The 21,593-nt window shown below is 43.1% G+C and overlaps 2 protein-coding genes and 1 non-coding gene across 8 annotated transcripts in view; 2 read left to right on the top strand and 1 right to left on the bottom strand.

Annotated features, from left to right (window-relative positions):
• Positions 1-424: 424 nt before the first annotated feature.
• On the top strand, positions 425-14,923 carry MTHFD2 (methylenetetrahydrofolate dehydrogenase (NADP+ dependent) 2, methenyltetrahydrofolate cyclohydrolase). Of its 2 annotated transcripts, none has more exons than XM_037130900.2 (8): positions 425-565; positions 6,798-6,982; positions 8,046-8,168; positions 9,397-9,549; positions 10,017-10,124; positions 11,197-11,289; positions 11,925-12,050; positions 13,733-14,923. In XM_037130900.2, the coding sequence occupies exons 1-8, from the start codon at positions 465-467 to the stop codon at positions 13,894-13,896; spliced, it is 1,053 nt and encodes a 350-aa protein (XP_036986795.2). In that variant the 5' UTR covers positions 425-464; the 3' UTR covers positions 13,897-14,923. The 2 variants fall into 2 exon arrangements, with proteins under 2 accessions (XP_036986795.2, XP_036986794.2); XM_037130899.2 differs by lacking the exon at positions 425-565 and adding an exon at positions 1,172-1,308.
• On the top strand, positions 12,634-12,762 carry LOC119038428 (small nucleolar RNA SNORA30/SNORA37 family). The gene has a single exon (XR_005080422.2). It is a non-coding gene; the product is annotated as a small nucleolar RNA SNORA30/SNORA37 family (small nucleolar RNA).
• Positions 14,924-17,274: 2,351 nt separating the features above from the next.
• Positions 17,275-21,593, bottom strand: part of SLC4A5 (solute carrier family 4 member 5) — a 93,543-nt gene continuing 89,224 nt past the window's right edge. For 3 of the 5 annotated variants that reach the window (XM_037130901.2, XM_037130903.2, XM_053663399.1), the window contains 2 exons: positions 19,444-19,511; positions 17,275-17,455 (listed from right to left, as the gene is read on the bottom strand). In XM_037130901.2, the coding sequence (XP_036986796.2) occupies positions 17,290-17,455; positions 19,444-19,511 (234 nt within the window). In that variant the 3' untranslated portion in view covers positions 17,275-17,289. Of the gene's footprint in view, positions 17,456-19,443; positions 19,512-20,532; positions 20,618-21,037; positions 21,190-21,593 lie in introns of those variants that run through there. The other 2 variants (XM_037130902.2, XM_053663398.1) reach the window with 2 other exon arrangements.

Genomic DNA, 21,593 nt, shown 5'->3' with positions numbered 1-21,593 from the left:
TTTTCATGCACTCTTCACAGCAGGGCTGTCAAACTCATTTTCACCAAGGGCCACATCAGCCTCCGGTTGCCTTCAAAGACACAAAAAAGTAATGTACAAATCCTGTACATTTGGCCCTTTAAAGGCAACCGTGAGGCTGATGTGGCCCTTGGTGAAAATGAGTGTGACACCCCCACTTTACAGTGACTAGCGCACAGTCTGTGCTAACAAGAACAAACACTCGCGTGGGCGTGGCTTTGGGGACTCTGGCGGGGGATTGCCTACCTCAGCCAATCGCCGCTTGGTCCCGCAGCTTCCGAGCCTTCCTGGGCCTCTCCGGGCTCTCCTTGCTCCAATCACAAGCAAGGCTTTGCAGGACAGGGACCAATGGATGCTAGCGGGAGGCGGTACCTGACACGCGCCGGCGGTATAATCGCTCTGCCCGCGCGCGCGCTTCTTTTCGGGCACAGTCACCGGTGCAGGCTATGGCTGTCTCATCCTTCGTGGGTACGTTTGCCACTCGGCTGCTCCGGCCCGCACAGACCTGTCGCTTCCGCCAACGTCCCCTCCATTTCTCGGCAGTTCGGTGAGAGAATCGGGAGCTCGGGCAGTGCCAAAAGTCGAGGGGAACTGAGCGCGGGGGGTACTGCCTCGGCTCCGGAGGGACTCCAAGGGAGTTCCTGAGCATCTCCTGCCGGGGCTGTGGTGGGGCGACGTGGCAGCAGAGCTCTACCTCAGCCAGCGACCTGGGTGCTAGGTCGATGGGGTGGGATGTTACCGGGTGCCCATCTTTCAGAGGATGCCAGTCTCCCATAGGCTCGGGGCATCGCCCTTTCACGGCGCCAGTCCGCGGACGGGACGGGGGGGGGGGGGGGGCGGTGCGGAGCAAAGGTACTGGCGGGCTCTGGGGCGCCTCAGTTTACGGGAACATAAGGAACTTACCGGCCAAAACCTGCCGGCTGCCCTTGGCAGTGATGAGAGATTTGTCTTGAGGACAGCATCGAAGACGCTTTGGCGACCGTGGGGAAGGATTCAGAATGAGCAGCCTTAAGCGACCGTCCTTTCTCGGCACCCTAGTGGCGCAGGGGTTTGGTGCAGTCTGATGAAATCCTTTAGCCGCCTTGCTCCCGGGTACCCGCACTTCCCCCCTCTTCCAGGAGGTGGGTGTGGCTTGTGCCGCCCCTTTCCCTCCAAAGAGAATGAGCAAATGTGCTGTGGTCACCAGGGCTTTGACTGCCGTCCACCCAGAGCAGGTCAGTGCCAGGCAGAGTCAACTGAGGTGGTAAATACCGGAGAGAAGAGAAGCTCTGTTTGCGTTTCCATATGGAGGTAATGGGTTTTTCCTGATTTTTCTGGACATCTAACTCTCATTTTTTAAATGTAGGTTGAAGAGTCTTGGGGAGGGAGGATGCTGTGATTTCTCCCCAAATCTGTGCACTCTTCCTCTTCCTTCCATCTTTAGAGGCTTTGCATTGCCAGAGCCCTAAGCCTTGTAACAGCAGCCCTTTCTTTCATACTGGCACTGTGCAGTGCTAGGCTGTGGCGAATTCAGAGGTGGTAACAACTGTTTTTCCTATAGCGGAACTCGCCTGTCAAGGTACAGGACACACGTGTGCAATTTCCTCTGGGTGTAAATGTTGTTAAAGACAGTGACAAGGTACTGTAGACTTAGGAGGAGACACTCAAAGCTTTTCTTGGTCTGGCCCTGACCTCTCTCTGCAGCCTCATCTCTCATTACTGTCTATTCTCCTTCCACTTCCTTCCTGAGTTATAAAAGCCAGAGTTATAAAAGTGGCCACATGGGTCTCTGGCTTTTATGACTGAAAAGAAATTTACTATAAAGGTCCTCTCACTTATTACCTGAAGAACTGGAATTATTGCTTGCTCTCCAATAACAAATGCTGTCCTTTCAATTGTTTTTCTGAATGACTTGCAAGTAGACTCACCCACCTCTGGAGACAATATTCTGCTTGGTATTTATGGTTCCATTGCGTTGCTTTTATTACTGCTGGCTGGTAAAACTTTTTTTTAAATGGATGAGTCTAAATGTATTCCTTTTTTGGGCATTGGGAAGTTCGTGTGAGGGTTTCAGGAGCATAAACCCCTGGTTAGAGAGAGACTACTATAGTCTAGGAGACAGTGAGATACAGGGAAGAATGGACTTTGGATGCAGAAGTTTGCATTTGTATCTTGTTTCAACAGGCCTCAGTTTCCCCTTCTGCATCACAAGGGTATTATACTGGCCCTAAGGTAACTGAATAATATACGCAAAACTCTTAGCAAAATATCTAGTGTATAATAGATATTAGTTCCATCCTACTTTGTGTATTTCTAATTAGTAATGAATTGGTAGTAATTTCTGAATTAGTATCCATGAAACTTCTAAAATAACCTGATCATGAAGTGTAAAGTTTACCTAATGATAATTTTTCATGAAAAATTACAGTACTGTAAGCTGTCAAATTAGGAGGAAAGCGAAGATGCTACCAACTTGGATCTCAGTTCTGAATTTTATTTGAATAATCCTCATGACCTTTTTCTAGTTCATACTTTTAATGGGGATTTTTCTAAACACATCTGTGAAAGCACTTAATTGTGAAATAAGCAATATTAGCTAATGTAGTAAATACATTTTGAATTTCCCGTGGAACTGCGTTCAGTCTCCATTTCTGTTTATTTGGCCATAGCAGTTACTTAATGTGCCCTTTGGCAAAAAAGATGATGGGAAGTTAGGTAACACTTCCTTGCAGCACGGTGTTTCGCATTTTCGGAGTGGTGGTATGCAGAGGAGGGCTCAAAGAGTTACATTATGAGAAATAGGCCCACTGCATTGTGGCTTTTTTGCTGTGGTACTTCTTACTCTTTGCCAGTTTTGTGTTTTTTTTTAAGCAAATTGACATAATAGCCAGAATCTGCCTTGAGGACTTGGAACTCTAGGGTCTCTTAGAGCCCTGTGTCCCTGACTTTAGTGTATCATTCTAAGCCCCAGTGTGCAGTTGTTACCATTTTCTCTAAGTTTATTGCTTTCAAAAGAAACTTTTTAATGAAGTGAAAACTAGTCCTTCTCACTGGATTTTATGTACATATATCTATATATAACTATATATATATTCTTATGATTATATAAATAAATATACCTATTGTACAGTATTCATATATATCTATTATATGTTAAGGATACATATATGTGTGTGTGTGTGTGTGTGTGTGTGAATATAAATCTGACCAATAGATGAGAGTAAGAAATTGATTTTTATTGAATATATATGCCTGGAAGTTTATATATGTTATTTCATTCAGTCTAAATGAGTGTCCTAAGCCCTGTGTAAGTAGTCTTTCTCTCTATATGTCCTAAGGTTGTGAAAGCATTTCTGGGCTGGGGTGGGTATTCCTGGTACTAACGTAGATCAGGCATGTTGCTGGGTATTTGTATCAGCAAATCCCTTTCAGTGAAGTTCCCTTCAACTCTAGTTCTGAAATAGATTTGTGAGTATTGATATGTTTTCAATTCCTTAATGGGTACATATATACCATGTACCATGGGTACATATTAGATGCTATCATTATTCTGTGCTATGCTAGTACTATCACATGAAATCCGGGTAAAAGTATTTGGTTTGCCATAAAATCATATCTTCTTAACATCCCACAAGATGCAAATACAGATTAATATAAGGTTTTATTTTCTTAAGATTTTATTTATTTATTTATTTTTAAAGAGGGGAAGAGAGGGAGAGAAATGTCAATGTGTGGTCGCCTCTCAAGCACCCCATACTGGGCACCTAGCCCTCGAAGTCCAGGCATGTGCCCTGACTGGGAATGGAACCAGTGACCCTTTGCTTCACAGGCCAACACTCAATCCACTGAGCCACACCAGCCAGGGCTAATAATATAAAGTTTAGGTATAAAATTACTGCATGGTACCTAAGACATTGAATTTTAAAGTAATAATACAAATAAAGTAAAACAATGCAAATAAAAAGTAGGCACTGAAGGCTTAAAGACTGTTTAAACTTTAAAATTCTATTTTAATTATTAGGCCTTCAGAATTAATCATATTTGACCTTGTGTACAAGATATCAGTTTGTGGATGATCAGGGGGCAGGCTGCTGTGGCGTTAAGAATCTAGACTCGGGACTCAGACAGAGCTGGGTATGAGGCCCAGGTTTGCCAAGTACTAGCTGCCAGTTACTTAAACTCTGGAGCTTCAGATTAATGCTAGTAACTGTTTCAATCAATTTTATTTTATCATATATTTTATTTTTAAAGTATATTTTATTGATTATGCTATTACAGTTGTCCCAATTTTTCTTTATCCCCTTTATTCCCCTCTGGGCTATACTCCCCCACCCTCCTTCATTCCCCTTATCTTAGTTCTCATCCATGGGTCATACATATAAGTAGTTTGGCTTCTCCATTTCCTATACTATTCTTAACTTCCCCCTGTCTATTTTGTGCCTACCAATTATGCTTCTTGTTCCCTGTACCTTTTTCCCCCATTCCCCCCCTTCTCCTCCCCACTGATAACTCTGTATGTGATCTCCATTTCTGTGATTCTGTCCCTGTTCTAGTTGTTTGCTTAGTTTCTTTTTGTTTCTTTTTAGGTTCAGTTGTTGATAGTTGTGAGTTTGTTGTCATTTTCTGTTCATATTTTTGACCATCTTCCTTTACATATATAAATCCCTTTAACATTTCATATAACATGATCTGCTTGGGGAGGAAAGGTGGCTGATCTCAAAGGAAAAGGGCCAGGAGCCTGTTCCTCAATGGGCTTTTATTAGGTTCAATTTGCACCGGAATTCAGGTCAAGCTCATCAGTCAATGTCAGGCGGTAAGGATCAAACAATAGATAACCTACAAAGAACTATGAGGGCTTATTCTGAGTCAGGGTCAGATAGCTAAAGGGCCATAAAACTTTACGGAAACAAACTTATTCTATGCTTGGGCCCTTATCACTTAAATTGAGGGTATTAGCAAAGTAGGTTTCACAGGATTTTATGCATTTTTTCTTAGGCCTGATCACCCCAGGGAACCCGCCCTTTCCAGTACAGGGCCGAACCCACCTCCTGCATTGTTTCAGGCTTAAGCCAGGCAGGGGAAGTAAGCCAGCCAAGAGATTAAGATACTTCTCACAGACAGAATGAGGACTCAGGTTCTGTCAAAGCTGAAGGGAGAGGGTCCATCACTCCCTTTTTCTATAGCCCCCCAAGTCCTTCCCTGATGGCCCTTTCACATCTGTGCCCATCTTAGGTCATTTCTCCCTTAAGGAATCTTACCCATTGTTGGATAATTGGTCATTCGCTAGGGGCCAAGCAGAGTGAAATAAAAGGGACCAGAGGCAGCAACCCTGCCAGGGAGATAAGCTTTGTCTCCTTAGTGGCTTAGGGTCCCAAGGTCTCTCACTCAGCCTTTGCCATGGGGGGGTTACAGCTTCTGAAACCAGGCAGGGCGGTTGCCAACATCTGGGAAGCACTTCGTTTGCCCTTCCATTCTAAATGATAGCTTTGCTGGATAGAGTCATCTTGAATGTAGGTCCTTGCCTTTCATGACTTGGAAAGAAGCAGCCCCTTTCATGGAGCCCCTTCTTGCCTGTAAGGTTTCTTTTGAGAAATCAGCTGACAGTCTTATGGGAACTCCTTTGTGGGTAACTATTTCCTTTTCTCTTGCTGCTTTTAAGATTCTCCCCTTCTCTTTAATCTTTGGCATTTTAATTATGATGTGCCTTGGTGTGTGTTTCCTTGGGTCCAATTCTTTGGGACTCTCTGTGCTTCCCGGACTTGAATGTCTATTTACTTCACCAAATTAGGGAATTTTTCTCTCATTATTTTTTCAAGTAAGTTTTCCATTTCTTGGTCTTCCTCTTCTCCTTCTGGCACCCCTAATGATTCGGGTGTTGGAATGTTTCAAGTTGTCCCAGAGGTTCCTCAGCCTCTTCTCATTTTTTTGAATTCATGTTTCTTCATTCTGTTCCAGTTATATGTTTCTTTCTTTTGTTTTAAATCTTTGATTTGAGTCCCTGTTTTCCTCCCTTCCCTGTTGGTTCCCCATATATTTTACTTTATTTTACTTTGCGTATCCTTCATTTCTTCCTTTATTTTGTGACCAAACTGAATAATTTCTGTGAGCATCCTGATTACCAGTGTTTTGAACTCTGCATCTGATAGGTTGTCTATTTCCTCGTTGCTTAGTTCTTTTGGGGGGGTTTTGATCCGTTCTTTCATTTGGACCATATTTCTTTGTCTTGGTGCACCTCAATCAATGTTATTGTCCTAACCATATAGCTGGATACAGGTTTCCTACTTTGAACTTGTTCTTCAGATTTCGCTAGTTCCTCAGATTAGGCACCATGTATTTTAATCTAAGCTTTTAAGTTTTGGCTATTTTTTCCCAATGCTATTGAGAAATAATTGCCATACACCACTGTATAAGTTTAAGGTATACAGCATGATGGTTTGCTTTACCTATATTGTGCAATGATTACTGCAGTTGGTCTTGTTAACATCCATCATGTCATACAGATACAATAAAAGAAAAAAAACATTTTCTCCCAGTGATGAGGACTCTTGAGATCTACTCTCTTAACATTCCTGTATGTGTTGATACTGCAGTGCTAACTATGATCATCGTATTTTGCATTACATTCCTGGTACTTACTTATAACTGGAAATTTGTACCTTTTGACCACTTTCCTCCAATTCCTCCTCCTCCCAGCCCTGGAAATTTGGAATATTTAATAACACCTTTTTTGTAGTCTGATCTTTACTTTTTACAAAAGTTCAAGCTAGTGTTTGGTTTTGTGACTCTGTTGCCTTCTGCAGGAATGAAGCTGTTGTCATTTCTGGAAGGAAACTTGCCCAGCAGATCAAGCAGGAAGTGCGGCAGGAGGTGGAAGAGTGGGTGGCATCGGGCAACAAACGGCCGTACCTGAGCGTGGTTCTGGTGGGCGAGAATCCTGCAAGTCACTCCTATGTCCTCAACAAAACCAAGGCTGCTGCAGATGTGGGTACGTGTCACTCTCAGATCCCAACTGCTTTTAAACTGAGGGCTCTCGGAGGCAAATTCCACTGTGATTTTTCTTTTTTTCTGACTAGAAACCCAAGCAGAGGAGGCTCATATGATTGAACTATGGCCAAAACTTTGTTAGAAAGAGATCAGAGTGTACCTACTAGGGAGGCCACAGACTAGGACAGAAGGACTATGGTTTATCTTTGCTTGTTTCTTAGTTTTAACATTGGACAGGTGGCCTTGGACACAGTTTACATCTGCTTTTCTTGAGCAACAATGAGAGCATCGAGGTGTTTTTGGACTTGTAAATTAAGGCATCAGAGTGTTCGGGGAAGATTGAGGAGACCTCAGTGACATAGCCTGGGACATAGTATAGAGTTGAAGGAAATAACTCTGACTTCTGAGAAATAGCTTTTGATTTATTTCTTCACTAGTTGGTGAAGCCAATTAAATCCTGCAGTTTAGAAGTGGTGGGAATTTTGAATGCAGAGTGCATGGTTCTGGGTGATGAGAGATTTGTGTTCTAGGTCTCACTGTACCACAGACTTTGTGTGCGGGTGGGCTCACCCGTGGGTAGCACTGGTGTGGCTGGGCAGTGTTACTGGACGGTGAGCCCATTTTTCTTTTTTAATTGATGTACTCTATTCTCTGTTACTGAAGATTGAGACCTTCTGCAATTAAAGCCTGTAGAAAATAGCAAGCCGTAGCTTTCTAGGACATTGGGAGGGACCAGGCTGCAGCGGGAAAACAGGGACTTCAGAGCAGGAAGATTGACGTTGTCACTAGCTGGCTCATTTCAGTTCCACCGTGCCTGGGTCTCCTGTCTGTACAGTGAGGTTAATGAGGATTACGTAGAATACTATACAGAAATTGTCAAGCCAGCATTTTCTAGTGTATATATTTGTGAAGTTACTGTTTTAGGTTCCTTCTGAGCTGATTTGAGCTTTGCAGCTGCCAGGCTGAGCGTGATAATAAGAAACCTCAGTGGGGGAGACTGGCAGGCGGCGTAGCATTGCTCTTCAAATGCCTCCATACTTTTTAACTTTGAAATTTTCTTACAGGAATTAACAGTGAGACAATTGTGAAACCAGCTTCAATTTCAGAGGAAGAACTATTGAATTTAATCAACAAACTGAATAATGATGATAATGTAGATGGCCTCCTGGTTCAGCTGCCCCTTCCAGGTGAGTTTTAGACTCTGCCATTTAAAGTGATTTCTGAGCGGAGAGGCTTGGTTACTCTATACAGCCGGCTGCTTGTGTGAATTTGACTAAAAGGGGAGGTAAACTCGAGTGAATGGGAATTTTTTTTTAAGATTTTATTTATTTACCTTTAGAGGGGAGGGGAAGGAGAGGGGGAGAGAAATATCAATGTGTAGTTGCCTCTCGTGCGTCCCCTGCTGGGAACTGTCCTGCAACCCAGGCATGTGCCCTGACTGGGAATTGAACCGTGGTTGTTTGGTTTGCAGGCTTCACGCTCAATCCACCACTGAGCTACACCAGCCAGGGCCAAGTGAATGTTTTATTAGATATGGGGCAGGCCTACTCAGTGAGGGGAAGCAGCATTTGCCACCCTAAAATATACCTTTTGGGATATTGATGATTTTAAGCTGTTTTTTGTTTGTTTGTTTGTTTGTTTTTTCAAGAAACAAAAGACCCAGGGAGAAGCTTTAACCTTCCCCCTGACTACCTGAAAGAATTTAGATAGAGGACCTCCTCCGGGAAGGGAGGTCAGCATCACGGACAACTGCAGTTCAGTATGGACGAGGGGTGATAGACAGGGAGGAGTCTAGCAAGGCCTGTTTGATCAAAGTCTTCTCTGTATCCTGTTGGTAAAGATGGCCCAGCAAACATTTATTTACCAAACATTTGTTTTTCTGCTTATCTCTGTGTGCATTGCCTTCCGCCTTTTGCAGTCCCCAGCCACAACCCCCTTCTCCTTAGCTCGAGAGGGGCATATAAGCCTTCCTTGCCCAATCTGTCCTGGGTTTCATGGAGCCCCCATTCTTATAGAGGCCCCATATACATACTTAATACATTTGGACATTGTCTCTTGTTAACCTATCTCATGTTGATTTGATGATTAGTGCAGCCAGAAGACTTTAAAAAGGAGGAAAAATAATTTTGAGCTGGTAAATCAAGAATACCAATTACTCCTTGATTTGGCATTCAGATCTTGACACAAAAAACAGTGCAGGGAAGCAGTTGTACAAGAGGATATTGGCTTTGATATTGGCATTGGGCTTTGCTTGATGTGTTCCTTCTGTGCAGATGGAAGAAATAAATCACAGAGTCGAGTAGAAGCAAGTTATAGAAGGGGAACAGATTTGTGCGTCAAACCAGATGAGCCGGAGTCAAGCAGTACTAACTATGCAACAGTGACTGAAGACCACTGCTCTGCTTGCTTTTTCAGACCACATAGATGAGCGAAGGATCTGCAATGCTGTTTCTCCAGACAAGGATGTGGATGGCTTTCATGTAATTAACGTGGGGCGCATGTGTTTGGACCAGTATTCCATGTTACCGGCTACCCCATGGGGTGTGTGGGAAATAATTAAGCGAACTGGTAGGTATATCCCACAGTTAGTTGTATGTCTGTGTCAATACTATCAAAGCAGTACTTATAAATAGTAAAAGGGTGAGGATTCCTGCCCATGACCTCGTCCTTGTACCCAGAGCCTTTGTCTTTTAGTGGTTGGCTACTACTGTTTTTGCTATTTAATCCAGAAGCCTCAGTGAAGGAAACTTAAACTTTGATAGTGGTGCTCGTGCACATTCATGCAACAGTTTGTAGCTCACAAAAAGTTTTCTTTAAACTTCACTATGTGTAGAAGTGATAGCGCTAGTTGATTGATGAAGCAATAGGCTTAGCCTTCCTTCGTTGTCACAATTAGATTCACATCCTAGGCCATCTGCCTTCTTTTCCTTTGGTGCCCTAAGACAGCCTGGCATTGCTTTTAATCCGCGCACACACACGTCTATATTTGTGTATATATACACATATTTTTATTCATTTATTTTAATTTTTAATAGGCATTCCAACCCTGGGGAAGAATGTGGTTGTAGCTGGAAGATCAAAAAATGTTGGAATGCCCATTGCGATGTTACTGCACACAGATGGGGCGCACGAACGTCCGGGAGGTAAGCAAACTGCTTTCGGGGGAGTGTCTTCTCCCTCATGTGAGAACCTTCAGAGGCTGTCTTGTGGGCGTTTGGAAGTGTTAACTTTGTTAAACTTCCAAGGAAACATTATATTTGTGTTTGCATTTGTTATCATTTTGCTAACAGATATTTGGAGTGTAATCTTTGTAGGAGAAGCTGGACTCAGTGTGCCCTGGGAATTTATTTATACTCATTTATTGTGGAACTAGTTCAGAAATGAATTTGAGTTTTGAGTATAAGCATGGTTGTAGGCAATTAGAAATTTTTAGTTATGGCTTTGATAGTTGGAGCTAAGAAACAATTCTTATTCAAAGTTCATATTGTGTTCTGTGTCATTTGATGGAAAAAATCTTAGAACATTGCAAAGGATTAAATTAATATGTCTAATATGTCATGTCAAATTTTGTTAATTTGCTTGAGAAAAAGCCTCAAAGCAGAGTTATGCGATTATCATATTATGGTAGTACATGAGTATATCAGAACTAATGTTAAAACAAAATACTTCCAGATATGTCTTAGTACATTTAAACACACACACAAAAAAACAGCCCCAGCTCAGTGGATTGAGCGTGGGCTGCAAACCAAAGGGTCCCTGGTTTGATGCCTGGGTTGCAGGCCAGGTCCCCAGTGGGGGACACACGTGAGAAGCAACCACACATTGATGTTTGTTTCCCTTTTCTTTCTCTTTCCCTTTCCCTCTCTCTAAAAATAAGTACATAAATAAAATCTTTAATAACAAAACAAAAACAAATCTGGAGTAATTCCAGTGGTATTTTATTTAGAAAGTTAAAGTCCTTGAAAAACAGGATAAAGAATAAAGCTAGTTATATATGATTCCAAAGAGTAGAGCTAGGACTAACAGGTAAAAGTGCAAGAATCGAGTATTAATTTTTAAGAAAGTGATAATTGGCTGTCCTGAAAATATGGCACATGAATTAAGTCAATTCTTTTTTTCAGAGATGTAGAATTTCTATGGTGATTTGCTTAGCTGATACCTAATCCCATCCTAGCTTTGATTCAGAAAACAAGACATTTAATTTTTAACTCACAGGTGATGCCACTGTTACAATATCTCATCGATACACTCCCAAAGAGCAGCTGAAGAAACATACAGTTCTTGCAGATATTGTCATCTCTGCTGCAGGTAAGAACACCAAGGAGGGGACGGATGGGCATCAGAGGACAGACCTCTCCTCTCAGAGTTTGCCCGCCTTGCTGCCACCCCATTCCCTATTGCCCAGGACAGCGATTTTCCACCGAGGGGCTGCAGGAAGGGTTAAAATACACAAGACCTGACCATTTAGCCAAGGACACTGACCTCTTTTCCCTTAGTTTGTCAAAAAAAAGATGACAACAGCCAACATAACAATAGCCATCCAGCATGAATGAATTAAAATTATGCCTATTTTTTTGTCAGATCAGCAAAAAATGTCTTTTTCGGTGTGCCGCAGAATTTCAATAGTTTATGTGCACCACGAGATGACAGAGGTTGAACATCGCTGCCCTAGGCACTGAGTCGCCTACAAAGCAGAGGAAAGCGTAGTGGTTTCTGTCATTTCACTATAGACTTCATGGATGCGGTTGATTTCTGTAGCCTCAGAAGATTTCTGTGTACTATGTGAAGTTTAAATGTTTCCTTGGTTAATGGTTCTTGTAGGTTTTTTTAATAAAACAAGCTACTTAATTCTTCCAGGTCTCTTGAAATTGAAATTATGTAAGAATCTGATAGGTGAAACCTTCTTTTCTGTCCTAACGTGGTTGTTCTGTCCCCGGTCCCAGGCATTCCAAATCTGATCACAGCAGACATGATCAAGGAAGGGGCGGCCGTCATCGATGTCGGAATAAATAGGGTTCTGGACCCCGTCACGGCCAAGCCCAGGTTGGTCGGAGATGTGGACTTTGAAGGTAAAGAGTGTAATTTTTAAGAAATATAAAATCAGGATTTTGAGGAGCAAGTATGAAAGACACAGGGATGAGGACTGGGGGGAGGGAGGTGGGGAGACGGGGCAGGGGGGGCTGGGATGGGAGAAATAGACAAAAAACTGTACTTGAAAAATAACTAAATAAAATTTAAAAAAGAAATATAAAATCAATAAATGCTACCTTTAATGGACATTTAGGACTGATCATTTACTTTTTCTTTAACTATTAAACTTGTATTACCCTGGGAATATCATATAAAATGCTTTTCTTAGGGGATGGAGGGATTGAGCAAAAAGGAAAAGGACTCATGGACATGGACAACAGGGTGCTGATTGCTGGGAGGAGAGGGGTGTAAGGGTACTAAATGGTAATGGAAAAAATATAATAAAGGTTATATTTTTAAAAAATGCTTTTCATTTGCTTGTGGTGGTGAATGTACAATACAACATACAGGTGATGTACTACAGAAGGGTACACCTGAGACCCATGTAATTTTCTTTAGGGGTGACAATGTCACCCCAATAAATTCAATAAAAAATAAAATGATAATAATAATAATAAATACATAGCACTTTCACAGGTCCTCCCCCAGGCAGTGGGGCCGGGATTTGGTGGCAGGTGCTGAGAGGGGACCCTGGGGTGCGCCCTTGCCCTGGGACTGTGCCAGTGGCAGCTGTCACTCCGTGGCGCAGAGAAAAATATAATTAAAAAATACTGTAAAGAATCATCGCCTAAGCTTGTGCCTAAAAACACATTCTAGCCTTTGGTTGTAAACATTAATTTTCTGTGAAAAGGAGAAATGCTTTCCATAAGAATTAAAAGAAACTTAAAAAAATATATAGATACTCTCAAGTTATTTTAGGTGTTTATATCATAAAATAATGGAGATAGAATATAAACTTTTCAGGGAATTGTTTTTCTTTAGGGTTATTTCGTAATTAAAACAATTTCAAGACTTTTGAACAAGTCTGAAATTTTAATTAAATGATTTTTCTAAACCATTGAGTCTCCTGAAAAGTGCTACAGGTTTCTCAGTTTCACATGAGAGGCGAGATCCCAGATCTGGAAGGTTAAAACAGTCCAGGAAAAGCCGTAGTCCTGAAAATTTGGAATTTGCTAGTAGATACCTCCTTTCAGGAGGTATTTTATGCTGATAATCCTGTTCCTAGCTTTCTCTTTCTATTGAAGCCACCAGAACCAAGCTTAGGTATCTACGTATTTTCTCTTTAAAATTGGGTTAAAAATCTTGCTTTTTACTTTCCAGAAAATTACTTTTTTTGGTACTTTGGGCAAACAGTATAAATAAATTTAGTATATAAATAGAGTAAAATTAAGATAATGTTGTAAGTAGGTATTGAGGTAATGCTTACTTATTATTATTATTATTGGTATACCTTTCATACAGTTAACATACTGAGATGTTTCTTTTTTGATATGGAAGAAAGCGTGGCTGGTAGATTTTAGGTTATTTGGATGTATAAATATTCATCAAATAACTCTGCTTATTATGTACATATTATTCTGTTAGTATGTTCAAAAGCCTTTACTCTTGAGTAATTTGATGTGTTGTTTAAGTGTTTGTGAACGCTCCTTCCATGATATGTTAAAATACATGCATCTCCTTTGTCATAATTAAAGCAAACCTGCCTCTCATTTCTACATAGGAGTCCGGAAGAAAGCTGGTTACATCACCCCGGTCCCTGGAGGTGTTGGCCCCATGACAGTGGCGATGCTGATGAAAAATACCATTATTGCTGCAAAAAAGGTGCTGAGACTTGAAGAGCAGGAAGTACTGAAGCCTAAAGAGCGTGGAGTGGCAACTAATTAGATATCGCGTGTTCTGTGTCATGAACAGTGTACTCTAAGCCAGTTCAAGAGGCAAACAGGCCAACAGAAATGCAGCATTTTTTATTTATTCTACTGACGTGGTTTTATATGATGCTTTGTATTTATTGAAAGCTTAAATTAAATGGTGGGCATTTGCACACAGAGGTCTTCAGTACCTTACCGAGGAGCACCCACCCTCGTGCTGGGTCTGTGATCTAGCCACAAGAGGAGCCATTAACCTAGTGATCGCCGCGGGGACACTGTCACTTTGAGAACGGCTGCCGAACTTGGTCAGACCACTTCAGTTCCAATTTGCCTTCTCTAGGATTGCATTTCCCAAGTGCTATTCCAATAAAAGTTGGTACTCACTTCAGGTTCCCAACCTTTGAGTTCAACTGGTCAAACCAAAGGAAAAATATTGCTAGAGAATATTAGGGAAAAGGTAAGAAGGAAGAAATGACAGTACTTGAGTAGAAAGAAGTTTACCCTAATTTTGTACTTGTTACCAAACCAGAATAAAAGCTACACGTTAGTAGTACCCTGTCGTTTTATAGCTCAGTCGTCGGGAAGACGTCTGTGGTTGCTCCGTGTGCTGTTAGCCCTTGTGTTATGTGTGCTGCCATTGATGAGCTCTCCCCATTTTAGTTTTTGGGGATCAAAAGGCTCGTTTTATAAATAATTCATGTTTATTGTCCTGTTTGATTTTTCCTATGTTCTTAAACGTCATTGTTAAGTTTTTGTACTCTTGGGGTTGTCTGGGTGGTTTTTTCTGGTAGATCTTGAAACCTGCTCTTGAAAAATAAGACTTGGGCTTGATGGTCATTTAGGGCAGCCGGTACAAGTATGCAAGTCACTTTTCCACCAAAGAATTGATTGCAGCAGCTGCCTGCTTTTTTCTGCTATTTATTGGTTTTCCCCAACAAGTTTTTGAGACCTTGAATTAATATTGAATTTAATCAGACTTTCTGTTTAAAGATTTTTGTTTGTTTGTTTGTTTGTTTTAATAAAACCTGACTAGTATGAAATGAGTTTCTGAAATACTGCATCTTCCTGCTATTGTATCATCTTAGTTGTGACCTAACCATAGTTAATTTTTCTCATCGGATGTAATCAGTGTAGCTGTTTGTATATTTGGCAATACCCACACCTATGCTTTAAACAAATTGGTTTAAAGAGCTGTGGAGAAACCACCCTAGTCCACCTAGTCTTAGAGCATGAGATAAATGGACTTTCTCTTCCTCTCTTTCTCCTCTCCCTCCCCACTCTCTCCCTCCCTTCTAGTGTGTGTGTGTGTGTGTGTTTGAGGTGACAGATTGGAAGGCATTGGCTGTGCACATTTCCAGGCTAGGGTAGGTCCCTATGCGCTCCCCACCACGACCGGGTATTTGCCCTTCATACAGACGGGAGCAGCTCCTGTTCCACGCAACCTGAGGCCGACAGAGAAAGGCGCACAATGGGGAGCTGACCTGTCCCCCCGTGCCTCTGCCAGCTGACTATTCTTTTGATAATTTTCTGGAGATGAAGAAGATGATAGTTTGCTGGAGATGTTTCTGTAAGTGAGATGCAGCTGGTATCTGTAAGCCAAGCCTGCTGACTTACCTAAATTATTAAACTTGGAGCAAGATGAGCAGGCAGCATTATATTTTATTGAATTGTAGTTACAAGTGGAGAAAGTACAGACCTACTGCACAGAGAAGTAATATGTCAACCTGTTAAAAGCTATCAACATGTTTGTGTATATACAAAATATAAATGACATATAAGGTGAAAATTGTAGTGATCAATTTACAACAAAAAAAATTTAACTTTGTAGTTTTTCACCTTGTTTGATTAATCAAGTGCATTTATTCCTGACTCTATAACATTTCTACATTTTGATTTGGACAAAGTACTATTGAAAATCAGCCGAGTTTAAAAAATAAAATGTTCAGGGTAGATTGTTAGCTCTGCCAGATTGGTACAGATGAAGATAAAGAATTTATGCTTAAACTCAGGCGATGGTTCTAGATTAGTGAGCAGCTAAGTATTGCACTATCGGAAGGCATAGAGGTTTAGGGCTGTGCCTCTGGACAGTATCCCGTGGAAGGGAGCTCTGAGATTTAATTTAATAAACAACTAAGAGCTTTCTATGGACCAGTACTAAGCTTTGGGAATTAGAGACATGTAACTGTTCTGGTACCCAAGGTATTGACAATCTAGTGTCATTTGTCTTTTTAAAGAATATAGTAAGAAATAAGGAAAAAGCACCTGCATTTGTCATCGAGTAAAGGTAGTAAGTCTAACCAAAGAGATTAACTCAGGATTCAGATCCTTGGTTTTATGGCGGATGCACTGTGGCTGGGAGGCACATAACTGCTAAATACACATGGTCCATGTTTGTTAAGCGGATTGAAGATACTGATCTTGTTTTATGGGGAAAGGGTTTGCTTCACTAATAACAGGTTTTCAGCTGTCCAACTTGCTTTCAATCATTCCTTTCAAGTGCTAGTCTAGTATTACAAAGTTAAAATCTTCCAAAATTTGACCTCAACTCTGCCTAACATGCAATGTCCATGTGAATGGGAGTTCAGCTTGGGGAATCAGGCCACTGAAAACTTGCAGGAAGGACCTAACCCACAGGCCCTGAAATTTGATTCTGCACATGAAAAACCAGTGATGATAATGCAAAGGATCATTTTGTTGTTTTAATGTGGTTTCAGATTTTACTCTAAAGAACCATTTGAAAAACATTTATCTACTCAAATGTGTTGGTTGTTTCTTTAACACACTTTGGAACTGGCTTTTCAATCTGGCACGCCCCAGTCACACTTCAGTGCCAGGGCGAGGCCCTCATACAGGCAGTTCAAACTGTTCCTACCATCCTTAGCAACTGGGCTGAGATGGAGAGAAAAGGCAGGACCTTCAGGCATTTCTTAACGTGCAAACTTGCAAGACGAATTTTTCAACCTTGCTTTATTGAAGTACGAGTATTTTAATTGTTGTTTAAAAATCACCTAGACACTTTAAAATCTAAACACATTCTCAACTGATAATTTATTTTAATAAAAATGGCCTATTGCCCTTTTACCTTAACTATGGTTTTGGAAGGTGAGTTTTTTTTTCATTTCAAAAGAAAGGTTAAAATTTCTATGCTGGACTGTGTTTTAAAAGAAGGCATAATGCTTTCCTTTATTTATTTCATAACTACAAAGGGAAGGGGGAGAGTTGTGCACCTAAGTAGCACTTTGTATCTACAGAGCTCTAGTTTTCTATTAAGTGCAATAATGACAGTTTGGTAAGTATGGAGACAGGCTCAGAGAAGTTCAGAGTTGTGGCCCAGGCCCTCACAGAGAAGACTAAACCGTGCCCCACCCCCCAGCCCCCACCCCCGTGCCCCAAATGGGAGTGCCGTGACCTAGAGGGTGGTCTCGCCAGCGGCTTCTCTTCCATACATGTCCACGTCTGTGAAGTCACAGTCCGACTCCATCTCTATCTTCACCTGCGGCACCATGAACACTGGGCTCTGTGAGTAGTTGAAAGCAGGTGAAGCTGGACAGGAAATTTTGAAGTGTAAGGTGATGCTGGATGAGAAAAAGAAGGGAAGTGTGATTTATCTAGCGTTTGGTGTTTTTCACGCTATCCCTCACAGCGGGGTTCTAAATGCAAGTAGGTCTCTCTGCTTATGAAATCTTAACACGTCCCGGGAACTAGCAGTATCTGTCAGCTTGGTCTCCGGCTGCAGTCATTACTGCTCTTGCCCTGTTTCACCCTGTTCTTCACATCGCTGCCAAAGTGAACTTCCTGGACCACAGATCTGCCTATGGTTCCCTTGCTTAAGTTTTCCCATGGTTTCCCACTGTTCAAAACATAGTGTCCAAGCTCCTCAGCGTGGTAAGCTCCCACGCTCACGCTCCTGTTTAGTGGTAGTGTGACCGCTGCATCTGGACGCGTTCTTTGCCCCGAGTGTGTTTGTGTTTTCAAGTGGCATTTCCGGCCTGTCCTCATGGCCCGAAATACCCATGTCTCTCCAACCTCTCCATTCCTAGGTGCTCCAGATAAGGCAAATTGTCCCTTAGATGGCTGTTGTCTCTCTTACAAGTGCTCCATTGTTCTGGTCACAAGGTGCTGGGTGTCTTTGTTCAAGTGCCTGTCTTTCTGAATCCCCAGGGATTAGGGAGGCGTCCTGCCTGGGAGATCAGGATGCTTAACCTTTAACCTTTGTTAACCTTTGTTAAATTAGATCACGTCTCTTCCCTGAAACGGAATCCTGCTACTTAGTGGTCTCTGCTTCCATCTGCTTTCGCAGCTTCGGTCACACGGTGTAGTTGGGAGGTGCTGCTGCCAGTTACCAAATCTGCTACTGTTCTGACCTCGACCCGGACCAGGGATACCTCGCTTGGTATCATTAACCAGCATTTTTGAAATGTCTTGTCTTCGTCTAAATTTTCTCTCCACTGACTGAAATTGGTGTAATTAGAGATTTGATTTAGTGTAGCCTATTTCAAAATGAAGATAAATTAGGATAGACGGACTTCTTTTTCTCTTAATGTACTTATATATAAAGGCTGGCGACCTTTAGGGTACAAGAGCCTTGTCTGGGGAGGTGGGGTGAGACGGCAGGCGGAGGCGGGACAGGGACATGTGATACTCCTGGGCCAGAGCAGCCGTGGGCCGCTGCCTCCGAGGCTTGTACTGGTGATAAGTGTCTTCTCCTCCCAGCCTGTGACAACAGCTCTGAATTATAACTCACAAGATCCTGTACATGTTTCCTAAAATATCCCGAGGGAGTGCCATGTAAGTGGAGGTTTATCTGCCTCTAGACCTTGCGTAGCCTGTGCTGTTACTGTTGGCCCAGCACAGTGATTTCCGGCCAGTGGCAGAGGAGGACCACCTGCCCCTCCCACCTTCCCTCTCGGGGACTGAGGCCAGCTTTCTTGCTTCTGAATTGCTTTTCCATTTTTGAGCCCTGCTTGTCTTCAGCCACCAAGGAGTCCTGCTGTCCCCAAGGGTGGCCTCCCATGCAGAAGAGGCGGGAATCGCACTGTTGGGAGGGGGTCCTGGGATCCAGGTCTAGAATCCTTTCTGGACTGTTCTTATCTCAACCTAATCTTTGATATTTGGTTCGCTCTCCTTGATATCTGTCCTGACGTTTGCTAATTACCCACGTCCACACTCTATTCCACAGAGCATTAGACTACCTGATGTTTTCACCCTAACAGTTCCTTTACCCTGATTTTCAACGATATATATTTTAGTCATATCTAGTTTTCCTCTTTGTGGCTTTCTACTTTTCAGTATTTACTTTTACTTTTCATTTTACCTAATGCTTTATAATAATTTCCTTTTCTAAGGTTGAATACCTCTTTGTGTTGTGATTATGTTTTGTTTCGTCCGTAAGACGACAGATTTGGTACTGGACTCCCATCAGTCGGGTGTGTCAGCCTTTCCGCGGTGGACCACAGAGGCCTTTTGCTGAGACACTGGCTAGTCTGGGAGGTCGCAGTCCCTCAACCTTCCTGCCCTTGTTCAGTTTCTTACCCAACACCCCAGGAGTACATTTCACTGTTACCTGCGATCAAGTTCTGAGTCACTGAAGGAAGAATCAGAACGAGCAACTCCAACTGGAAGGTCTTTTTCCTGGCAGGAAAAGGGACATGTGAGATGTGGAGCAGGTTTGAGGTGACACTGCAGGACGCCCCCCTTTCCAGCGCTTCCCTCGCCCACTTCTTCTCCTTTCAGCTCTCGAGGCCCATGGCTGCCCCGGCATAGGAGGAATGCAGGCCCTCGCGGGGATGGGCGATTCAGTCACTGCTCCAGGTGGAAGGCTCAGCCAGGTTAGGCGTGGGGAGGGCCGGGGAAGAGTGAGAAAGGATGACCGAATTATTCACATAGGAGGCAGGGAAGAGGAATGAGAAGCTCCGAGAGCTTTCTGATAGAGAAGGACGGGAAGCCCTTGAAGAGCCCTCAAGGGCGCTGGCGGGATCCCGAGTCCGGGTCTTTCAGGAAAGCGACAAGCTCCATCTCAGGGGCAGCGGGGTCTGGACTCAGGTTGGGAACTCCAGCTGCGTTGTCTCAGTGACAGACTGTCCACCCAGAGGGAGCCGAGGCTGCGAGGGGGCAAAGGCAGCCGCAGAATCCCCCAGGATCTTCATAAGCAGCCCCGCATCCATCCCAGGCGGCCTCCCTTCAGCAGGTGAAAGATGCTTTGAGATGGGCGCAGAATCACAGCCCAGCTACTAGGACCTTCTAAGTTACAGTCCAGATGTGATCCACCTGCTTCTCTAAAGGACAACTCAGCTTGGGTTTGAGCTCTCAACCACCTCGACAGTCGCTAGGAAACATGGGGGGCTCAGCAGGTCATGTTCGGATCAGTGTGGTCACAGGCATCTGGGGCCACCAGGGGAAAGGAAAGGCAGGAATGAGAGGCTTGGCCTGCAGTGGAGACTGGGCCCTGGAGTCAGCAGGGTTGGTTTGAGGCTGGGCTCCCTGCGGCTGGAGCCCCAGTCCTCACGGCGCAGCTCTGCCTGGGCTCTGCCTAGCACAGCGGCCCTCTAGCACCTAAAATCATTAGATTTCCTGAATCAAAGATGGAAGTTCCCTGAGGACAAGGCGAAGGGTTAGTAGTAAGGAAGGGAGAGACGCCACGTGTTTTACTTACTGGCAATGCAGTGGATACCATTGGGGGGGTCTGTTTGGACACTTTCCATGGGAATCTTTATAACTGAGGGAGGAGGGAACTGGGGCTGGAGAGAAACAGTGGGAAAAGCTGATAAACACCACCAATGAAATCGCTTCGGCTTTCCTCGCCAAGACGGAAAATACATACATCCACAGGGTGCGAACTACCACCTTCACGTCCAGACTAAACGGTGAGCGGGTGCTGCAAAGGCTCCCGGGCCCACTGAGGGGCAGCGCAGGCTATCCCGCCACCCCAGACAGGGCGGGGCTCTCCAAGAGCGTTACTCAGAACAGTCTCAACTGTCATGGTGACCAGTCATTTGAAAGCGACCTCACATTATAGCTGTGTAAGGACGTGTGTAAAATAAACTTGTGTAAATTGAATCCCATTTTTCCATTGATATTTAGTTAGCTTTCCATTGAATATATTATACAACCCAGAGATATTTATTCCCAACACTGGAATAGTTCTGGGCACATGGTAGCCACTCAAATATTTATTGAATGAATCAATAAAAGAATAAGTATTTGTCTTTAAAAGGCACTTAGACTCTCCGTTTCTTTGTTCTCAGAACTTATCTTCGCCATCATCTAACGGTCGATGAAAAAGGTGAATGAATGACGGCCCCTTCCCTTCCTGGAAGAGGACAGTAACTAAGGACCTGAGGAGTTTGGGCTTCCAACTATCATCAGGAGATTGGTTTAATCACCACCAATCAGCGAGGATCTGCCTGAGAACAGTTTTGATCTGCAAAAGGCAGCATCACTAGGAGAAAAATTCCAGGATGGTACAGGGATGTGGCTTTAAGTCAAATTGGGAGGAAGGGAGCCAGGTATGGTGTTGGGAGGGGTCATGGGTAGCTTAGTATACTGGGAATGATCAGATTCAGAGTCAGGAATGGTTTTCTTAATTCCCTCTAAGACATTTAGCTATATGTTCATCTTGGGTGAATCACTTCCCTTTTGGGGGAAGTTTCATCATCTGCAATGAGTACTTGAACTAGACAATCTTTTTGCCTAACATTTTGTGATTTACTATAA

This window comes from Artibeus jamaicensis, unplaced genomic scaffold (genome assembly GCF_021234435.1).
Source record: "Artibeus jamaicensis isolate MK-2021 breed Jamaican fruit bat unplaced genomic scaffold, CSHL_Jam_final contig_3174, whole genome shotgun sequence".
Lineage (NCBI taxonomy): Eukaryota > Metazoa > Chordata > Mammalia > Chiroptera > Phyllostomidae > Artibeus > Artibeus jamaicensis.
The sequence above is the reverse complement of the archived record's forward strand: the minus strand, read 5'-3'. Positions and strand labels throughout refer to the sequence as shown.